The following is a 19,521-nucleotide window of genomic DNA, read 5'->3' as shown; positions in this document are numbered from 1 at the left end:
AGCAATTGTTGAGAGCTATTTTGCCTACTTACGTGAAAACAAAATTTATAATCTTGTTGAAATGGTGAATGTTTATAAATATATAAATTTCCCATAATAACAAAAGAGAAAATAGAATATTTAAATAAATTATCTTAGAAAAAGAAATTGAAAAGCCTTCAATAAGTTCCCTAAGAAAAACCCCATCCCCCACCCAGGAACAGATGAATTTGCGAATAAATTCTGTCAATCATTTAAAGAAAAGTTAGTTACATTACCAATTACACTTTTTGAAAAAAAAAATAAGTAAAGGAATCATACCAAATCCTTTCAATGACCCAAATATGATGCTGATACTTAAACCAGGAAGAACAAAACAGAAAAAAATTATAAGCTAGTTTTCCTAATGAATGTTGATGAAAAATGTAAATAGAATACTAGCAAGGCAATTATATCAATATATATATCAAAGATCACTATGACCAAGAGGGATTTATACTAGAAATGCAGAGCTGATTCAATAGTTGGAAAACAATAAGCAGAAATCACCATATTGATAATACAAACAAAAATACTCATCAAAAACACTGGAAAGCAGAGGAATAAGAGGACCTTTTCTTAAAATGATAAATAATATATATCCAAACCCAAGAGCAAGCATTATTTATAATAAGGATAAACAACAATTTCCTTATAACATCAAGGGTGAAGCAAAAATGTCCATTATCACCACTATTATTCAAAATTGTATTAGAAATGCTAGCTAGAGCAATAAGAAAATAAAAGGAAATTGAAGGAATAAGAATAGACAATGAAGAAATGAAATGTTCACTTTTAACAAATGATATGATTATATAGAGCCCCTTTGAAAAATCAACCAAAAAACTAGTTGAAACAATTAACAACTTTAGCAAAATTACAGGATTTAAATAAACCCCCATAAATAATCAGTATCAATTCCAGTATCAGATCCAAAGACTGATGCAAGTTTTCTCACAATTGTATATGTTAAGCAACCCATTCATTTATCTAAAAACTAGCCCCATACTGACCAATTAGTTATTGTTTCTGTGTTCCTTTTTTGTTTACAGACCCTGGGGGGAACGAGACACCTTTTTTTTCTGAATTCACAGAATTTCACCAGTTTGCCCTATCCTTCCCAACTTGGAAATCCCTAATCTTTTATCTAATTAAAATCGGATTGCCTAATGTTATATTGTTTGATTGTAATTATTGGCCTTATTTCATTAATAGTTCATAAGGTATAAAAGTCAGTCTCCCCCTCTTTTGAATCTCCATACCTAAGCTGATGAAAAGGACTGATTCTTGTTTATTGGGCATTAGAACCAGCATCAAAATGAGAAGCCAAAGAAAAGAGACATTAACTGTTATAAATGCCTGAAATAATTGTTTGGTACAGAAGACTGTTAGTTGATTATGTTCTTTTCCTGCTTTTCTTTTTTCTAAGAAGGACATTGATTTCTGATAGAAATAGGTTTCTAAGAAATTTATTACAATAATTTCCATATGAAAATATCAAAATATATATTGAAATAAAATTGCATTCATTTCAGTGGTAGTCCAGAAATAACTTCATAGAAAATAACTTGCTCAGTCCCCACACATTATATCTGGGATAGTTGACAAAGCCTGGGAAAAAAAAAAGATATATATTTTGGAAAAGATTTCTATCTGTTATGAAGAAGCAATTTCTAATCACTCTTTTCTCTAGTCAGTCTGGGTAAACATTTTATGACTGACATATATTTTAAAAATATGTTGATATACCCAGGGCTATAAGTATAGTTTTCAGGACATGGAAGGCATTAGGAATTGTCCTGATGGTCTCAGAAAATTCTGAGTTCTATCAGAAAATTCTGAATTCTATTAAGAAAACAAACAGATTTCACCTACCTCATTTTTCCAGTCCTTTTCATTTTGAAGAAATAGATCTGGTAAGTCTCTGTATACCAGGAAAGCAAAAGCGAAATAATCCATTTCTCTCTGAGAAGCCAACAATGCAAATTAGTTTGAGACTAGGATGGACTAGATATGCTCTCTTACTTGAGCCCAGAGCACATGCTGTAATTTTATCTACTTCCTTTTGGAAGAAAAAAAAAAAATGTACCTCTCTTAAATGTAATTGCTGGTGTACACATTAAGCTTAGTGATTAAATACTCAGCATAACTGTTATATATGTAAATCCTCCACATCAAACAAAGGTATATTAGGACATTAGGGTAACAAGTGGAAATAGCTTTGATTATTGTAGTTGTAATAACTGTCTCAGATACCTTGAAGAAGAAAGGAAGGGTTAATGTCTTAAAATATATTTGAAACAGACATCGAGCTATTTGAATCAATGTTTTATAGGCATGAAGGAATAAGCAGAATTTATTTTCTCTTCTCTCCTCTCAGTTTTTCACACATGTATGGGGGGAGGGGGATTTTGTGAGAGGGAAGGGTAAGTCTAAGTCAGATGGCCCAGAAGAAAGTCATATCTTGACAACAAGCATTTGATTAGCATCTACTATGTGCCTCATTTTGTTTTAAGGATTGGGATAGAGATTGAGTGATTTCCCGTAGAAAAGACTACCCCTATCAGAATAGGTACAGTACCTTCTCTGCAATTTACAAATCTTAAAGACTGCTTGTATCATTAAGAAGCTACTTAACTTGCCCTTGATCACATAATCACAGACTTTGCTGTTACTAAGCCCTGCTCTCTATCCTTTAAGGCATGTGGATTCCTTAACATTTTATGTTAGAGGCAATGTTAATGTTACCCTTATAAACTGGTTCATTCCAAATTTTCAAAGAATTCCCTTTAATTAAATTTATTTCTAAGATGTCTATTTTTGTGATAAAATTTAATGAATTAATTTTGGTTTGCCTCAAGAACTTTCCTTTTTGTTCTTTTTCACAATGAATTTTCTGTAATAGGCAAATGACACTGTCTCATGGAACTTGGACACCCTAGACTTGCCTTCTAGAGAGTCTTTCAGCAATTATGCTTATGATGTTTCATCTGGAATGTTTTTACTTGCCCCTGGCTATGCTTATTATTTTTGTTTTGTTCTCTGCTATTTGATTCCATAATTCAAGCAGCCATGTATTTTTGGAAAATGAGTACAGCTTTATAATTTTGAATTTCAAAACAAAATGAGAGCCTCTGAAAATATTTTATAAATATAATGAACAGTAGCCTCTCCAAGATATGGTAATGTTTTAGTCAAATTTACATATTGGAGCATAGAAGAAAAGTGGAAAAATAATATTAAAAATTATCTAGATCTTTTTTTTTAAATTACTAATGACAATAATTGTTAAACAAGCAAAAAAAAGTTCATGGAATAAAATGTGTTGATGACATAAAAATTGAGAAGGATTGTTATGAATGAAAGGGTCAGGATCTTAAAAAGTCTCAGGGGGCTAGAATGATGGATCGAATCTAACAGGATTAGATCAAATTATTCAAAAAGAAAAGTTTAAGACATAAATTTAAAAAACCCATAATTTTAGAGTTATAGATTAGTTGAGAGCAGTAGTTATGAGAAAGACCTCAGTTTTGGTGCCATAGTAAATGAAGTACTTAATTTAGAATTAGGAAGACTCATCTCCCTGAGTTCAAATCTGACCTCAGACACTTACTAGCTGTGGGATCCTGAATAAGCCACTTAGCATTTATTTGCCTCAGTTTCCTCATCTGTAAAAAGAACTGAAGAAAGAAATGGCAAACTGCCTCAGTATCTTTGCCACAATAAAACCTCAAATGGGCTCCCAATTACCCATACATGATTAAAATGACTGAACACAGTACATACACATATACATACACATACTGAATTCAATATAAGCTGATTGTGATGTTGGTACCCAAAAAAAAAGTAAATACTTCTAACTCATGGCATATTTGCTTTCTCATAGTTAATCGTAAGTTCCACCAGGGAACTTGTTTTTTCCATTATTAATTGTTAAAAACCACTTTCCAACTCTATTTCATATTTACCATTCTTGGTGTTACTATTTTGTCTCTTTTCATAAATAAATTTGCCTTGGGGCAGCTAGGTAGCACAGTGGATAGAGCACTAGCTCTGAAGTCAAGAGGACCTGAGTTCAAATCTGGTTTAAGACACTTAACACACCTAGCTGTGTAACCTTGGGTAAGTCACTTAACCCCAACAAATAATAAATTTACCGTTTGCCAAAGAGAATGGCTATTATGAATTCTTCATGTGACCAAACCCCAACATTTGGTACCTACATCAATTTTATCATTGGTGTTGAACCTCAAACACATTTTGTATAAGTGTGTGTGTGTGTGTGTGTGTGTGTCTGTGTGTGTGTCTGTGTCTGTGTATGTGTGTAAAATGGTCTTTATACTATACTCTGTCCTGTCTTGGAATAACTCATCTAGTTCAAAGTACATATTTGCAAACTTTAAAGAGGAGGAAGATTAGGATGTTGACAACATGAAAACCATATAATATGAGTACTGGTAGAAGGAAATGGGGTACTTTCTACACAAAAAATTAGGATAGGTATTGTCCAATATCTGATGTATCATCATATGGACAAAGGACTAAACTTTATTTTGTGTAACTCTAAAGAGAAGGAGGAGCTAGAAGGAACTTTAGAAACTATCTCATCCAAATCCTTTGGTTTATAAATAAAGGACATAGGGGGATAATGAGCTATGACAATTGGCCTAGACCACTGTGGGTTCAGGAGCAATTTTCTATTTTGCATATAAGTTTTTTATATATACTGTATATGATGAATTCAGTGGGCAGTGAATGTTCTTGGGGCATTCAGGACAAAACTCAAATTTCAACCACATAGATGACATCCACAGAAACAAATATCACTTTGCTCAAATAATGTATGATAAGAATGATGCAAATTCTGAAGACAAAACTAAACAGCTTGTGGACATAATAGGGAAAAACCAGAATAAGTCCATAGTGATGCCTCATGAAACTCAGTATCTTATAAAAATGAATATTGAAAATTATTTTATATGTAGTAGGAAAAAATAAAATACTAGCTACAAAAAAAAAAAAAACAGAGATAAGTTTCCATTCTTTTTTATAATTTATTTAATATTTCCCCCAGTTACATTTAAAACAATTTTAAAAATCTGTTTTTAAAATTTTTGAGTTCTAGATTCTCTCCCTTATCCCCATCCTCAGCCCCCATTAAAAAATTACATGTGAAGTTATGCAAAACATTTCCATAAAAGTCATGTTGTAAAAAAAAAAAAAAAAAAAGATAGATCTCCCACTTAAATAAAAAAGACAGAGAGAAAGAAAGAGAGCGGGGAAGAGAGGGAAGGAAGGAGGGAGAGAGGAAGAGAGAGAGAGAGAGAGAGAGAGAGAGAGAGAGAGAGAGAGAGAGAGAGAGAGAGTATATTTTAATCTGTATTTAGGCACAATCAATTCCTTTTCTGGGTATGGACAGAATTTTTCATAAGTCCTTCAGAGTAGTTATAGATCATTGTATTGCTGAGAATGGCAGAGTCCCAGAATATTGACATTGCTATTATTTTGTATACAGTACAAAATACACAAATACTTTGCTTGAGTTCATGGTGGATTATCCAGGTTTTTCTGAGAGCATCCTGCTCATCATTTCTTATAGAACAATAATATTCCATCATAATCACATACCACAATTTATTCAGCAATTCCCCAATTTATGGGCAGCCTCTCAATGTTCAATTCTTTGCCCTGAAAAAACAACTGTTATAAATATTTTTGTACATATTAGTCCTTTTCCTTTTTTAAAATTCTATTTTAGGAATCATGCCTAATTATTGTTAGATTAAAGAATATACATGAATTTATAGTCTTGTGGACATAGAGGCATGGTTCTTATTTTATATAAATTTGATTCAGTTCCCTATGGTTCTACAACATCCTTTCTTGGTAATTTCTTGAAAGATGATGTTCAGGCTCTTTGATTATAACTTTCAGGTAGACCAATAATTTTTTAAAGTTTTCTCCTAGATCTATTTTCCAGGGTAGTTATTTTTCCAATGAAATATTTCACATTTCTTCTGGGTTTTTTTTCTTTTTGGATTTGCTTTATTATAGTTTGATTTCTCATTAAGCCATTAGCTTCCATTTGTTCAATTCTAATTTTTAAGGAATTATTTTCCTCAATAAGTTTTTATATCTCCTTTCCCATTTGGCCAATTTTGCTTTTTAAGGAAGTCTCATTAGTTTTTTTTGTTTTGTTTTGTTGTTTTTTTGTTTTTTGTTTTTTTAATTTCCTTTTGCACCACTCTCCATTCTCTTCCTAATTTTCCTCTGTTACTCTTATTTGATTTTCAAAATTCCTTTCAAGTTCTTCCATAGCCTGAGACCAATTCTTACTATCCTTGGAGGCTTTGGATGTGAGAACTTTGACTTTGTTATCTTCTTCTGAGTGTGTATATGTTTTGATCTTTCTTGTCACCATAGTAACTCTCTATAATCAGAAACTTTTTTTCTGTTGTCTGCTCATTTTCCCATCCTATTACTTGGCTTTTTACTCTTTATTAGAAGAGGGCTCTATTTCCAGAATGGAGGGTGTACTGTCCCAAACTTCAGGGGTCTTATGCAGCTGTTTCCAGAGATCCTTTTAGGGACCTGACCAGAAGCTATCTTTTCCTTCTTGAAATTGTTAAAGAGTGTCCCTGCTCCTTTGTGGCTGTAAAATCTAGTGTATAAATCTTACTAGAGTTTATGTGAAATGCATAAAACAGATCTCAATTATCTCACCAAAGCTATTCACAAAAATTTTAATTTCTCTTTAACAAGAGCTGCCATCATTCTGTAGATTGCTCAAATTATTTTCCTCTTCATTCTCCAAGCTATTTTTTGGAAACAGATATACTTTACTTTCATTTGTTCTTTCTAAAAATTACCTGATAAAATAAAGGACACACCCATAAAATGGCCAATTATTTGATTTCACACTCCGAATTTACACATTATTAGCTTTTAATCTGATTTTGGGTTTTTCTTTTTCTTTTTTTTTTAATAAATAGTAACATCTTGTGAAAGACATTCACATTTATTCCTATACAATCAGCTATTTTAATTATCTATGTAAAATCTATCAATCTGCATTAAAGGTTAATATTCATATTCATCTTATGACAGACAATTATAGATATACTAAAAAAATCTTCAAGGAAGGCATAATTATGTCATGGAAACATTTGACATGATTACAGGTTCAGTAAGAAAGTGCCAGTTGAAGCTAGGGGAACTAAGTGTGATCATACCTCCCAGGTTTCCCCCTCCCCTCCTCTCTTTACTGAGAACCCTGCCCTGTATTTCACTGAAAAAACATTTAAGGCCATTCAGTGAGAGCTCCCTTTTTCTCCCCCTCCTCTTCATCTCTCTTCACTCAAATGTCCTTCCCAGTATTTCCTCCTTACTCCTGTTTCTCATAAAGAGGAGTCTTTTCTTCTTGACAGAGCAAATTCTTCTGCATGAATAAATGATCCCATTCCATCACATTTTCTCCAGCAGATTGCCCCCGCTCTCATCACTACTCCCACTAATCTTCATTTTCTTCATATCTACTATCTCTTTCTCTGCTGCCTACAAATAGGTTCATGTCTCTCTGATCCTTGAAAAAAATCCTATTTTGATCCATCCATTCCTGCTAGTTATCATCCTATAGCTGTGTCTCCTCCCTTTTTTGGTTAACATCTTAAGAAAGGCATCTATAAGCAGTTGTTTCACATAATTTCCTCTCCTCTCACTCTCTTACAAGCCCCCTTCTGTCTGGTTTCCAACTTCATCATTCTACTGCAATAACTTTGTCTAAAGATACCAAGGATCTCTTAATTGCCAAGTCTAATGGCCTTTTAAAATCTGCATCCTTTCTCAATTCACATTCTTCTTGACCTTTTTTGCATACTTGGACACTAGTAATCCTCCTCTTCTCCATAATACTCTTCCTTCTAGGTTTTACAACACTGCTCCCTTCTACATCTCCCTTTACCTCTCTGACTATTCCTTCTCATTCTCCTTCATTAGATTTTCACCCATGTCATGTCCACTCACTCTTGGATATCTCCCAAGACTCTCTCTTCTTCTCTTTCCTCTTCTACAATAATTTTTTCCTTGATGGTCACATCAACTCCCATGGATTCAACTGTCATCTCTATGTAGATGATTTTTTGATTTATATATTCAGCCTTAACCTCTTGAGCTGCCTTTTGGATAGCTCATATTCCATAAGCATCTCACTCAAGACATGTCCAAAACCAGAGTTCTTTCCCTAAAATCCCAACTTTTTAACCCAGTCTTCCTATCCCTTTCAAGAGCACCACCATCCTTCCAAGCACCCAGATTCTCAGCTTCAATATCATCCTTGACTCCTCACTCAGACTCTCCTCCCCATACCTATTCTGTTGTCAAATATTTACATTAACTCTCTCATAGCTTACTGCTATTAACACATCTGTCATCCTTATGCAGACTCGCATTGCCTCTCTCTTGGACTATTGAGATAAAGTTCTAATTATTCACCTTGACTGGTCTTTCCACTTCAGTCTATTTTTTATTTAGCTACTGAAGTAGCTCCACTGACTTCTTATTAGCTTCCTCCATATTCTTCAAATAGATCTGCTCTTTCAAAGGGATAAAACTCAAATTGAGGATCATCATACATAACATAGAATATAAAACGCAGAGGGTGAGACATTTTCTTTATGTTCAGAGAAAACAGAAGAGCAGACTATAGACTCTCAAATCAGATAGAAAATAAATACAAGGTCCTGAGAATATTTGAAGTACTGGGTAATATATTATAAGGAGGCACATAGAATCTCCTTTCTCTTAAAAGCTTTCTCTTCTTCTGATTAGGCATAAAACTGTTTTGTCTTATTTTTCCTTCCATGTCTTTTCTGGCTATTAAGATAGTGATACAACCATAATTTTGCTCAAACTGCTACTTCCCCCAATCTCCATCATCCTATTCTTGTTCCTAGTTTGGAACTGGCATACTATGTGACCTCATATCAAATAAGTCCAATGCTATCCTAGGAGAGAGATCATTATCTAATCTATTTTCATTCACTTTTCAAAAATGTTTGTGGAAACATAGCATTTCCACTCTTTCTGTTATTGTTTGCTTGTAGTTTTGTATTTATTCCTTCTTGGGCTTTTTCTTTCTTTCTAGATCTGATTTTTCTTGTGCAGCAAGATAATTGTATAAATATGTATACATATGTTGGATTTAACACATACTTTAACATATTTGACATGTATTGGACTACCTACCATCTAAGGGAGGGAGTGAGGGGAAGGAGGGAAAAAGTTGGAACAGAAGGTTTTGCAAAGGTCAATGTTGAAAAATTACCCATGCATATATTTTATAAATAAAAAGCTATAATACTAATTAAAAAAGAATGTGGGTCTGAAATTTTAGAGTTATTGCTAAAATCACATTATCATCAAATGACAAATATTTTTAAAAGTTTTGCATGTTTGTATTGAGTTAGAAATTTCACTGGAAGCCACTTTCCTTGTAAGTTTCTCTTCTTTCTTTAAAGAAAATTGTTTCTATTTTATTGAGTAATATTTAGCCTATTTGTTGAATATCCTAAAAATGGCTGGACTAAAAGGCTAACCAACTGGGCCTCCAAATATATTCTCAGAGTAGTGTTTCTTTAAAAAGAAGTGATGGAAAATGTGGGTAGAATTTTCGTAACAGATTGATGAAAAATACAGGCACAATATTATAAATAACTTGCAGATATAGGAGAAAATAGTACTTAGGCAGAAGAATTGATTGGAATAGGTCTAGTATGGGTTTCTGTATAGTATACAGATATAACATGTTGTACATGTTATCTTTGTCATCAGAGAGTTAAACTTTGAGTATGAAGTGCATTTTTGTATTTATCAATGGAACTTAGCTTTTTATAATGACAATTGCATTACTCAGGCGTCAAGACAGCAATGAAGACAGACTGTACTGTAAATTAAGCCATATTTATTTCACTTTGCTGATAAATGACAGTCAATTCATTTATAACTTCTTCTACCAGAAGAACGTAATCTAATCAATATTATAGCCATTCTTTGTTAATGGACAATTAAATAATTCTAGATCTCAAGGCAAAATGATAATGAAGTCTAGTAGATGAGTCCCAGAAAATGTTACTGCTCTCAAAGAGCTCCAGCACCAGGTAATAAACTGCATTTGAGCAGTGGAAAAGAACTTTCAGCTGTAATATTAGTGGGTTATTATTAGTGAGCTTATAGAAATTGTTGGAAACAGGAGGTAGATAGAAAATGTGATTCTAATTTTCGGGGAAAAAAAGTGGGAGTGAAGTAGATTGTTCATACTTTGACTGATGCCTGAAAAAAATCTAGAATATAGTTTAAAGATACTTTTTGTTAGCACTGAGAGAGAGAAGTGGTGGTTATTCTAGGAGCTAAAAATCCCTTCCTGAAGAAGAAATAATATCAGACTAATTTCAGCTCGTTTGGATATTTATTAGACTGATCAATCACAAGATTGACATCACCTGATATACCTGGGTAGTTAGGTGATAAAGTAGATAGATTGATGGAATTAGAATCAGGAAGAACTGAGTTCAAATCTAGCCTCATAGACTTACTAGCTGTGTGACTCTGGCCAAATCCTCTAACCCTGTTTTCCTCTAACCCAATTTCCTCATCTATAAAATGAGCTAGAGCAGAAAATGGCCAATCATTCCAGTATCTTTGCCAAGAAAACCCCAAATAGGGTTACAAAGAGTTGGACATGACATAAAACCAACTGAAAAACAACAACAAAAACAATATACATGTATTACAGCAAAAAGTTTGATTAGGTCTAATCCTAATCCTTGTGGACAAGGTGAAGAAAGATGTTCAGAGAATAGTGCTGGTAGGAAATCTCATTACTAATCGACTGGCTTCATCCAAATAGTAGCGTTAAGGTCTTGAATGTATTCCCTTTTCATTTTTACATCTTTGAATCTCTGGTTCCCTTCAAAGCACAGCTGGAGTGCCACCCCCTACATGAAGCCCTTCCCAATGTTCCCAATTTGCAGTGTCCTCTACTTCTTGAAATAATTATGTATCTAGTTGTACATACTTTCTCTAGTTTCATAAATGGATGAATTGTGGCACAATTAATGGAATACTTGAAGTTGATTTGGGTATCTGGTTATTCCTAATAACACATGTATTGGTCCTGGACTTTTACTTTGGGATGATGGATCGATCTGATCTTCCATTGGTTTCCATGAACTTAAGTTGTGGGATGATGAAACAATCCTCTTATTAGTCCCTTAGTCCCAAATGGCAGTTAGAGGAGATTGCCTCAGAAATTTGCCACTGAACAGGAAATGCTACTCACTTAGTATACTTTTTTAAAAGGGAGAAAGTGATAGCAAGAATAAATACTTGGTAATAGTATGTAAATATATTACATGTATAAATTTGTATATATATATATATATATATACATATGTGTATATATATATGCATATATAAAGATATTCATATAAAGAGACATATATAAATAGAAACATTTTAGAATTGCTAATGATCAGAAATTCACATAATAATTACTGTAAGGAAAAAAAAACTATTTATAAGCTTTCTTCTTAGTATGGGCCAGTAACATTCAACCTGACTGGATAACTTTGGAATCTGATATATCATTAGTAAATTTATCTCTCTTAACTAAAGATTCTGTCTACAAAGTGGGCTAAAAAGTTTGAAGGATTAATAGGTGAAATAAACAAACACACAAGACCACAAGTAGAAAAAAATAACAATGAAGTAATTTTGTTATTAGTGGACCTGTGATCTCATTATATAAAGTGATAATGGATTCATGTGAAATTATAACTTTAACACAATGAAAAAATGTGCATTTATATCATACTTTGATGGGAATGAGGTAAAGTTCTTCATATCATATGCCTATATTATATTACTAATGATTTTAAATACATGATATATATTATGGATATTATAAAAAGATATATCAATAAAATATATTAGAAAATATACTCATTGGTACATTTTTGAGAATATAGTTTATATTCTATAACATCCCATAATGTAATGCTCTGTATTCATATGTGTCTTTATACATTATTACTTTAGATATAGGAAATTTGATATTAACTTTGAATTTTATAAATAAAATAAGAGAGACTAAGAAGATGATAAGTGGGAGAAGAAAAAGCCAAGTAGCAAATTAATATTAGTTAATCATTAAGTTCTAACTCTGATTCTATTTCCACATTAAAATAAAACTATGGAAAATCACAAGATATGTTATTGGAAGGAAGAATGACTTCCATATTCTGCTAAATTATATAATTTACCACAATAGTGTAAGCTATATTGTTTTCTAGCTTTAACTCTCACCATATCCCTCATGATTGAGGAGATTCATGGCCTCCAAGGCTTCCTTATTTTTCCCTGTCTTATTCAATGCTAGTATTCATAAACACTCTTCATGGGCCCCACCTCTATAGCATTTTAAATTAAGGAACTAAGAAATATTCATGTTAGTTTCTGGAATGGCTTACATTTAGTAGGGCCTGCCTCTCAACATATAATTTTCAAAATTCACATTCATCCTAAGCTCATAACCGGTATCATTCACTCATTGGCCCTCATCACACATCCAATCTATTGACAAGTCTTTTCCTTTCTGTCTTTACCTCTCTCCTCTAGCTTTCCTTTCCATTGACACAACCACCATCCTAGGTAGACTCTAATTCCTACATGCTTGGACTGCTAATTCTGGTTCATCTTTCTCTGTCAAAAGTCTCCATCTTCCACTCAGCTGCAAGTGATTCGATAGTCTTTTGTTCTTAGATTTTGAAATAAAATATAGGATTAAAATATGAACACTTTCACAATATGACTAACATGGAGATATATTTTATATGATTGCTTATGTATAACCTGTATCAGATTGCTTGCCATCTTGGGGAGCAGGAGGGAAAAAAGGAAGAAAAATTTGGAACTCAAAATCTATAAAAATGACCATTTAAAATTTTCTGTATATGTAATAATTGGAAATAATACAATACTATTTACATGAAAAATAAAGTGTGACCAAGAAAAATTATATAAATATATATTTTATAAAACTTTAATGTGGCTCACAAAGCTTGGGCCTGGAAAACAAATAGACCTAGATGATAATTACAGTTTTCCTGGGCAGGCAAGGTCTGTAACTTTGGACAAGATAAAACATTTGACATCTCTGAGTCTTCTTTCCTCATCTATAAATGATATGAAGAATTTAAACGAGTTCCACTTTGTATAAGGGAAATTTATGCTGAGCATATTGTAGATATCTCAAATTCAACATGGCCAAACCTTTCTTCCTAAGCCCCCCTCTCTTCTCACCTTCCCTATTAATGTTGAGAGTACTCCCATCATTCTAGGCTTACAACCTAAATATCATCTACTCATTTGCCCTCAATGCACATATCCAATCTGTTACTAAGTCTTTTCCTTTCTGTCTTTACCTCTCTCTTCTAGCTCTTCTTTCCATTGACACAACCACCACCCTAGGCAGGTCCTAATCCCTATATGCTTGGACTGCTAATTCTGATTGATCTCTCTACTCAGTTGTCAGTGATTTTTCTAAAGTGCTGGTCTGACCATTAACTCTCCTAATCAATAAACTTCAAGGTCTTACTATTACATCCAGAATAAACTTTAGAAACCTACGGTTCTTAAAATCCTTCTTTAATTGTTCCCTTGCTGTCTTTCCAGTCTTCTTACCCTTTGCCATTTACTTTATTACCCTGTAATTCTGACTTCTTGTTCTTTGCAACTATTTTTCATTGTTTTTCTTTCATGTCTGGAAATGCTTTACTTTCTCACTCCTTTCTCCTCTAGTTTCTTTTAAGATTCAACTCAAACCCCACATTCTAAAAGAAACTTTTCCTAGTCCCTTTTCTATTTCTAATGCCTTTCCTCTGAGATCACCTCTTTTCTGGGCATGTTGTTCAAATGCCAAACATAGACTTGACAGAGAGATTTACTTTATGGCACACTCATACAAGGCAAATGCTCATGTAGTGGTCTGAAAAAAAGAAGCAAGGACACTCTCAAGGTCTCTCTCTCTCTCCCCTTTTTTAGATTTATGATTTTTAAAAAAATTTTATCAGAGCTTTTTTATTTTTCAAAATACATGCAAAGGTAATTTTCAACATTCATTCTTGTAAAATTTTGTATTCCCCCAAAGACTCTGCTAAAAAGCTATCAGAAATAATTCAGAATTTTAGCAAAGTTGCAGGATACAAAATAAATCCACATAAATCATCAGCATTTTTATATACCACCAACAAAATGCAACAGCAAGAAATACAAAGAGAAATTCCATTTCAAACAAATGTTGAGAATATAAAATATTTGGGAATCCATCTACCAAAGAATAGTCAGGAATTATATGAGAAAAATTACAAAACACTTGCCACAAAAATAAAGTCAGATTTAAATAATTGGAAAGACATTCAGTGCTCTTGGATAGGCCAAGCGAATATAATAAAGATGACAATACTCCCAAAACTAATCTATTTATTCAGTGCTATACCAATCAGACTCCCAAGAAACTATTTTAATGACCTAGAAAAAATAACAACAAAATTCATATGGAAGAATAAAAGATCGAGAATTGCAAGGGGACTAATGAAAAAAAAGTCAGATGAAGGTGGTCTAGGTGTACCTGATCTAAAGCTATATTATATAGCAGCAGTCACCAAAACCATTTGGTATTGGCTAAGAAATAGACCAGTCGATCAGTGGAACAGATTAGATACAAAGGACAAAAAAGGGTACATCTATAGCAATCTAGTCTTTGACAAACCCAAAGATACCAACATTAGGGATAAAAATTCATTATTTGGAAAAAATTGTTGGGAAAACTGGAAATTAGTATGGCAGAAATTAGATATGGATCCACACTTAACACCATATACCAAGATAAGATCAAAATGGGTCCATGATTTAGGCATAAAGAATGAGATAATAAATAGAGTAGAGGAACAGAGAATAGTATATCTCTCAGACCTGTGGAGGAGGAAGGAATTTATGACCAAAGGAGAAATAGAGATCATTATTGACCACAAAAAAGAAGATTTTGATTACATCAAACTAAAAAGTTTCTGTACAAACAATACTAATGCAAACAAGATTAGAAGGGAAGTAACAAATTGGGAAAATATTTTTACAGTTAAAGGTTCCGATAAAGGTCTCATTTCCAAAATATATAGAGAACTGACCCTAATTTATAAGAAATCAAACCATTCTCCAATTGATAAAGATCAAAGGATATGAACAGACAATTCTCAGATGATGAAATTGAAACTATATCCACTCACATGAAAGAGTGTTCCAAATCACTACTGATCAGAGAAATGCAAATTAAGACAACTCTGAGATACCACTACACACCTGTCAGATTGGCTAAGATGACAGGAACAAATAATGATGAATGTTGGAGGGGATGTGGGAAAACTGGGACACTAATACATTGTTGGTGGAGTTGTGAAAGAATACAACCATTCTGGAGAGCAATTTGGAACTATGTCCAAAAAGTTATCAAACTGTGCATACCCTTTGCTGTTATTGGGCTTATATCCCAAAGAAATACTGAGAAGGGGAAAGGGACCTGTATGTGCCAAAATGTTTGTGGCAGCTCTTTTTTTTGTAGCTAGAAACTGGAAGTTGAATGGATGTCCATCAATTGGAGAATGGTTGGGTAAATTATTGTATATGAATGCTATGGAATATTATTGCTCTGTAAGAAATGACCAGCAGGAGGAATACAGAGAGGCTTGGAGAGACTTACATGAACTGATGCTGAGTGAAATGAATAGAACCAGAAGATCACTGTACACTTCAATGTTGTATGAAGATATATTCTGATTGAAGTGGTTATCTTCAACATAAAGAAGATCCAACTCACTCCCAGTTGATCAATGATGGACAGAAACAACTACACACAGAGAAGGAACACTGGGAAGTGAATGTAAACTGTTAGAACTACTGTCTATCTACCCAGGTTACTTATACCTTCGGAATCTAATACTTAATGTGCAACAAGAAAATGGTATCTACACACATATATTGTATCTAGGTTATATTGTAACACATGTAAAATGTATGGGGTTGCCTGTCATCAAGGGGAGGGAGTAAAGGGAGGGAGGGGATAATTTGGAAAAGTGAATACAAGGGATAATGTTATAAAAAAAATTACTCATGCATATATAATGTCAAAAAATTTATAAATAAAATTAAGAAAAAAAAAAAAGAAAAAAAAAAAAAACTTTGTATTCCATGTTTTTAACTCTTCCCACTTCCTCCCTCCCCTAGATGGCAAGTAATCCAATATAGATTAAATATGTGCAATTTTAGGGTCTCTCTTAAGAACTTTAGAACTGATTATATAATGTGGGAGACACTGACACAAGACCACTCAGCATGGCATGCCCTCATCAGAGAAGGTGATGTGCTCTAGGAGAAAAGCAGAATTAAATTAGGTCAGAAGAAATACAAGACGTGCAAAATTAGAGAATCCACCCCAAATGTTCATAGGGACTATTTGTGCCAGACCTATAGTAGAGCATTCTGAGCTCATATTGGTCTGATCAGCCACAGTCACTCCCTTTAACTTGATTCTAACAGTGAACATTTTGATCCTCTTTGAGAACAAAGGACAACAATCAACCAACCTCCCTTCTACACTCTTTAGATCTTATATGTCCACATTTCTTTGCATATCTCCCTCATTAGAATATGAGTTACTGGAGGATAAAAACATGTTTTGGGCTTCCTTTGGATTCCAGCACTTATTAGCATAATACCTGATACAGGTGTTTTTCCATCATATTGACTCCTCTTGAGTCTTTGAGACTCAAGATTTTCTTGATTAAGATACTGGAATGCTTGGCCATTTTCTCCTCCAGTTCATTTTACAGTTAAGTGATTTGCTCTGTTAAGTGAACAATTGCTATGATCATATAGCTAGTAAGATTCTTATATTTGAATTCAGATCTTACTGATGCCAAGGTCAGTGCTCTATCCACCTAATGGTCCCACTTAAAAAGTGCTTATTGACTAATTCACATATTAAAGACAATATAACTATTTTTTAATTCCTATAGAATTCATTCAAATACATAATTTCTATGAATCATAAAATATTATTGCTTATATCATTCTTTAATTTATTCTGCTTTTTTATTCTTATTTTCTTTTTTAAATTAATTTTATAATTATAACATTTTTTGACAATACATATGCATAAGTAATTTTTTTACAACATTATCCCTTGCACTCACTTCTGTTCCAAATTTTCCCCTCCTTCCCTTCACCCCCTCCCCTAGATGGCAGGCATTCCCATACATATTAAGTATGTTATAGTATATCCTAGATACAATATATATCATTCTTTAATTTAAAAATGTGTTACTTCATTTCATATTTTTATATTTATGCTTGTATAGGAGAATATGAAAACTAAATGTAATCCTTCCTCTCGGAATTTCACATCCTTCTCTATTCAATATCGGCCATTATAACTTTCTAATTCATTTATAGACTTTTCAAACTATATAGGTCACCAAATCCAAATCCTTTATTTTATATATTTAGAAAATTATGATCAAAGAAGTTAAATATTTTGCCCAAACACGCAATAAGTAGCAGGCCCAGGATTTGATTCTAGTTCCAAATCTATCAACAAACATTGATTAAGCACCTATCACAAGCTAAGTACTGTGCTAAATGCTAAGGATACCAAAATAAATAAATAAATAAACAAACAGACAGACAGACAGATAGATAGATAAAATAAAAAACTCCCTGCCTTCAAGGAAAAATCTACCATGGTGTGTCCATATTTCATCTAACAGATTATGAATTCCTCAGAAATACAGGTTATATTTTTACATCTTTAGTGTCTAGCACATATCTTTGCTCCTATTAGACACTTAATAACTATTTATTGAATTAAATTAAATTCAAGTAGAATAGGGTGACAGTGACAAAGGAATCAGAGTTTTAGAGGGGAAATAAATGTTCAACATATATGAAACTATGCTGATTACATTTTCTTCTACTCTTTTGTTGTCAATGGCTGTGCATTTCACCTAGTCTTCTATATTTATAAATTTTGTTAATTTTTCTCTTCCCTTTTTACCCAATCAATTCTTAAGTTCTGCTGATTCTTTGTCTGTAATATTTCTCATGTCCAAGTACTTCCATGACCATTGGTGACCAGGCTTTCTAATCATTACCCATATGAACCATTTCAGTAATTCCTAATAGTTCTCATAACCTCTATTATTTTCTTTTCCCATATCTTTTAGGACTGGGTTTCCAATGTTGGATTCACAGAGGTTGGTTTTTGGGGGGAGTTTTTTGGGTACCTTTCTAATGCACTAATTATGTGATATTTTTCCATATTTGTATCCTCCTACTATATTACTCTTTGTTAAAGATTAGAGGCTATGACTTGATCTCTTCCTCAGTGAAGAACTCAATGCTCAAAAACATAGGACTTCTTTAATGCTTAATGAATAAATGTTTTATGTGATAATGATATTGGCTTCCTTTTTTTTTTCAATAACCTCCAATCTTATCAATTGTAAGTAGTCAATCAATAAGCATTTATTAAGCACCTACTGTGTCAGGCACCAGGCCATGAGAAGTGACTTTTATCTATTTTTTAGTAATTATTTTAACTATTTGTCTAATGTCCTTTAATGCCATCTTATTTTTGATAGTTTCATCTTTCCCCTGTTCTTTAAACTTCTAAATTTTTTAAACAGAAAGTTGGATCTTGGTGTGAGACAAGTTTATAAAGAACTGGGAGAAAATTCATCAAGGCTGGAAGACCAAGTTTCTCATATTCTCAAAAATAATGTTCTAGATTAGAGGGGTTATAAAGCATTTTCACAGCTGGCAAGAGTTTTATGTACGATTCAAAAGCTCAAATATTGTATGAAGATTTAGTTAACGTTGCTGCTAAATTCACAGAGAATAATTAAACAAAAATTCATCTATAAGAAGCAGAGTGACAAATTAGCTTAAAATACATAATAGCAAATTATAGCACCAGTTTTTCCTTCTGATATGTTTACTAAAATATAAATAAGCAATTATTACTTAAATGCTTTCTTAGGGCAGGAAAAAAAAGTGTGTAGAATGAATTAGAAGAAGGAACTAGGAAAAAGTAAACTTTTACAATGCAAATTTTGTTCCCATCCCTCACAATAGGCTTACGCCTTCCCTCTATTGCCTATCTTCAAGTAATCTTTGCTGGTACAATATTGATTGCAAGTTGTCTCCCCATTAGAATATGGATTCCTTGTGAACATGAACCATCTTTGCCTTTTCTTTCCATATCTCTCTTTTCTTCTTAGTTTTCCAGGATGAGGAAGATTTGATATTTACAAGGAGATATAAGGAATATAAGGTGGAAGAATAAGCCCTGCCTTAGAGTCACAGTAACCTTTAAACTTTAAAATGAATGAGCTT

General features: G+C 32.9%; 1 protein-coding gene across 3 annotated transcripts in view; it reads right to left on the bottom strand.

The window, feature by feature from the left end:
- Nucleotides 1-19,521, bottom strand: part of TRPC6 (transient receptor potential cation channel subfamily C member 6) — a 150,303-nt gene that overhangs the window by 80,920 nt on the left and 49,862 nt on the right. Inside the window, exon 1 of one of the 3 annotated variants that reach the window (XM_074304439.1) lies at nucleotides 1,894-2,052. The exons of 1 other annotated variant lie outside the window; for it this stretch is intronic. In XM_074304439.1, the coding sequence (XP_074160540.1) occupies nucleotides 1,894-1,916 (23 nt within the window). In that variant the 5' untranslated portion in view covers nucleotides 1,917-2,052. Of the gene's footprint in view, nucleotides 1-1,893; nucleotides 2,053-19,521 lie in introns of those variants that run through there. One more of the 3 variants, XM_074304440.1, reaches the window with a different exon arrangement.

The sequence above is a fragment of the Sminthopsis crassicaudata genome, chromosome 3 (genome assembly GCF_048593235.1).
Source record: "Sminthopsis crassicaudata isolate SCR6 chromosome 3, ASM4859323v1, whole genome shotgun sequence".
NCBI classification, from domain to species: domain Eukaryota; kingdom Metazoa; phylum Chordata; class Mammalia; order Dasyuromorphia; family Dasyuridae; genus Sminthopsis; species Sminthopsis crassicaudata.
Note: the sequence above shows the minus strand (reverse complement) of the source record. Positions and strands in the feature narration are given on the sequence as shown.